The 3219-nt window shown below is 32.1% G+C and overlaps 1 protein-coding gene across 1 annotated transcript; it reads left to right on the top strand.

Annotated features, from left to right (window-relative positions):
- Positions 1-617: 617 nt before the first annotated feature.
- LOC120089711 (transcription factor bHLH84-like) lies at positions 618-2223 on the top strand. Its single transcript, XM_039047078.1, has 5 exons — positions 618-1205; positions 1302-1544; positions 1806-1871; positions 1951-2016; positions 2119-2223. The coding sequence occupies exons 1-5, from the start codon at positions 618-620 to the stop codon at positions 2221-2223; spliced, it is 1068 nt and encodes a 355-aa protein (XP_038903006.1).
- Positions 2224-3219: the final 996 nt, after the last annotated feature.

Here is a 3219-nt window from a genome sequence, read left to right as displayed (position 1 = left end):
TCTCCATTTTTATACTGTCTAATCATAATGTTTAGACCCAGCTGATAGCTCTTGAACTAAAAAACAAAAAGAATTACTTTTTTTTATATATTTTAGAGAAACAACAATCATGGCCAAAGTATTAGCAGATATAGCACAATACAACAGAATTTGCAAATATAACAAAATTCAGATCTAGCTTTCGAAGTTTATTAATGATAGATTATATCACTAGTAGGAGTCTTGGTAATGAAATCTATCATTGATAGATTTTGCTATATTTGCAACTCTAGAAAAATGTTGCTATATATTCCATTATTAGCCCTAAAAATGTTACTCGGTGCAATTACTTATTTTTTTAATCCATCCATTACGCTTGGTTAAGCATTTTTGAGTTGTCTTTGGGCCCATTTAGAGAGTTTTCCTATTGGGTATCTCCCTCTTTAAGGGATTAAACTAAGAACAGAATTAATGTAATAAACAGGGGATGTTCCTTTTTTTAATCAAGTGAAGTCAACTTAATTTTTGATTATAAATGAGCTTTACAAGTTTGTAAACCTATCTTCTCAAACATCAAAGTACCAAACAAATTAAAACCTCCTTTTCTTTTTTTTCTTCCAACTCCAAACACAAAAATTATGGAACCTATAGGAGCCATTTCAGAAAGAGAATGGATATCTCTTAGTGGAGCTTATACTGCTGAAGAATCTGATTTCATGGCTAATTTGCTCAACAATTATTGTCTTCCAAATGAGCTAAATTCAGATTTAAGCTTGGAAATTCCTTCTGCTTATTGGGCTTCTAATGAACCACCTCCATCTTTGACCATGGCAGCCATGGATGAACCTTCTTATTATTCTTCAGATGCTTCTGATTCTTCCAATGTGTATAATCTTCCACCAGCCAACAACAATAATCATCCTTACACTTTCACTGATTCTCACCCTCTTTGGTTGCCTAATAATGGTGCCTCTTTGTCCTTGGATTTCTCCATGGAGGATGTCGGGAATGCCGATTGCTTGGCCGACGACAATGGTTCGAATGTTCGAAAAACAAGGCAATGCAGGCTGCAACATTCCTCTGCTGACCCTGTTCTCAATGGGAAAAGCTCACAACCGAAACGAAGAGCCGAGGAGGCAACAATGGAAGAAACTATGAGGGATGATAAAGTTGTGCCGGTTTCGGTTGAGAACGTCTCGAGGAAGCGATCCCAAAGTTTGCTTGATGTGAGGATTTATAGTCCAAGCTCTCATTTGCACTAAAAGCCTGTTTGTTTCTTCTTTTTCTTGTTTTTCGATTCTAATGACATTGTGGTAATGAAGGTTGAAAAGACGAAAAGGAGCGTGAGGGCGCGGAAGAGCTCGAAGATCGCTTCGGCTAGCTGCAATGAAGATGATCATCACATTGTTAGTCCAAATGGGCAATGCACAAGCAGCTTCAGCTCTGAGGATGACTGTAATGAACCTCAAGAAATCAATGGTGGAATCACTTCTAGCTCAACCTCAAATGGAAAGCCAAGAGCCAGTAGAGGCTCAGCCACAGACCCTCAAAGCCTCTATGCCAGGGTAAGCCTCTATAAGCCTCTAAACACATTGAATCGGGTAATTGTAATGAGAAGTATTTTTAGAACTAATAATTAAGTGTATAGCAAAATCTATCAGCAATAGTACTTTAAACTTGGATTTAAATTTTGTTAAATCTACAAATTCTTTTGGATTATACTATATATGCTAATACTTTGAGCATAATTGATATATTTACAACTGCCCCAAACCAAAAATTAGTTGGAACTCAGTCAATTGACAATCTTTTCAATTTTCCTTTAGAAAAGAAGAGAAAGAATCAATGAAAGGTTGAGAATCTTACAAAGCCTTGTCCCGAACGGCACAAAGGTAAGGCTGATTCCAAACGATCATACATATATATCAAATGATCTGAGTCTCATATCGTATCTATATGTTTACCTGACAGGTTGATATCAGTACAATGCTTGAAGAAGCCGTTCAATATGTGAAGTTTTTGCAACTTCAAATCAAGGTAATTGTTGAATTAATCATTCAAGAGAGGGTTTTTTTTTTTTTAAAAAAAAAAAAAAAAAAAAAGAATGTTCTTAATTTTTGTGTTGAATGTAATGTGCAGTTGTTGAGCTCTGATGAGTTATGGATGTATGCACCTATTGCTTACAATGGAATGGACATTGGACTTAACTTGAAATTGATGAAGCAAGACAATGCATCACAATAGATATTAGTTAAATTGTTATTTCTTTGTTGTAGATCAATCATAAATTATAGAGATACCATTTTACAAGCTTTTCAAAATTTAACCTTTTTTGTGAAAGAAAAAGGAAGATGGTAATGGAAAGTTGAAGACTTTGATCATTCATTTTGGACTCCAACAAGGTTTAATCATGAGAAGGAATTAATATTGTGTAATTTTTGTTCCTTCTTTTTATGCTATATTTGGAAGCTCAATTTATTTTGTTTGATCTTGAGCTTGGACAAAATATGCTGTAAAATTATTGTCATACATTACATTGGCTGAGTAATTTGACTTTCTAATGCTAATTATCCAAATTCAAAAGTTTATCATTTTTTGTTTAGACTTTTTTAAAAATTGCTTCTTTGAATTCTTTTGAGTTTCTGTTTTTTTTTTTTTCAATATTTAAAAATATTAAGATTGTTTTTTTTTAAAAAAAAAGTGGCAATAGTTTAAATTCATTGGGCTCCAATTGCACCTAATTAAAATTTGTCTAACAATTTATTTTTTTAAAAAAAAAATATTTAAAAATCATTTTTTTAAGTAGAGAAAGAGAAAACATGGGACGTAAATACAATCTAAGCTGCATTTAAGTATTGCTCTTTGCTAAGTACTTCACAATCTAAGCTTCAACTCTCATAGATCTTAGTATTCACTTTTATTTCTTTTTCATTTCTTTTCCTATTTTCATATAAGATTGAAGGGTAAATGATGTCTGCAATATTTCCATGTTTTACAATTTTGTCTTAACTTGTTTTTGAACCATTCAAACTTTGAAATTATAATGGTTAGAAAATATGAATAAAATTAATATATGTTTTTTCAAAAGCGAATATTAGAAAACCACAACATTTGTGTTTATCTTTGGATAAAAACACCAACTCAATAAAAGGACGTGATTATTTGAATTGCAAAAAAATAATAAAAAATAAAGAAAAATTTGTCATAGATGACAAATTCAAAATCTATAATTAGAGATGT

Source organism: Benincasa hispida, chromosome 11 (genome assembly GCF_009727055.1).
Source record: "Benincasa hispida cultivar B227 chromosome 11, ASM972705v1, whole genome shotgun sequence".
Taxonomy (NCBI): domain Eukaryota; kingdom Viridiplantae; phylum Streptophyta; class Magnoliopsida; order Cucurbitales; family Cucurbitaceae; genus Benincasa; species Benincasa hispida.
Note: the sequence above shows the minus strand (reverse complement) of the source record. Positions and strands in the feature narration are given on the sequence as shown.

Coding starts and splice junctions, on each gene's coding strand:
- LOC120089711 (XM_039047078.1), top strand. CDS start 618: ATGGAACCTATAGGAGCCATTTCAGAAAGAGAATGGATATCTCTTAGT. Junction 1,206..1,301: donor GATCCCAAAGTTTGCTTGAT/GTGAGGATTTAT, acceptor GTGGTAATGAAG/GTTGAAAAGACGAAAAGGAG. Junction 2,017..2,118: donor TTTTGCAACTTCAAATCAAG/GTAATTGTTGAA, acceptor TGTAATGTGCAG/TTGTTGAGCTCTGATGAGTT.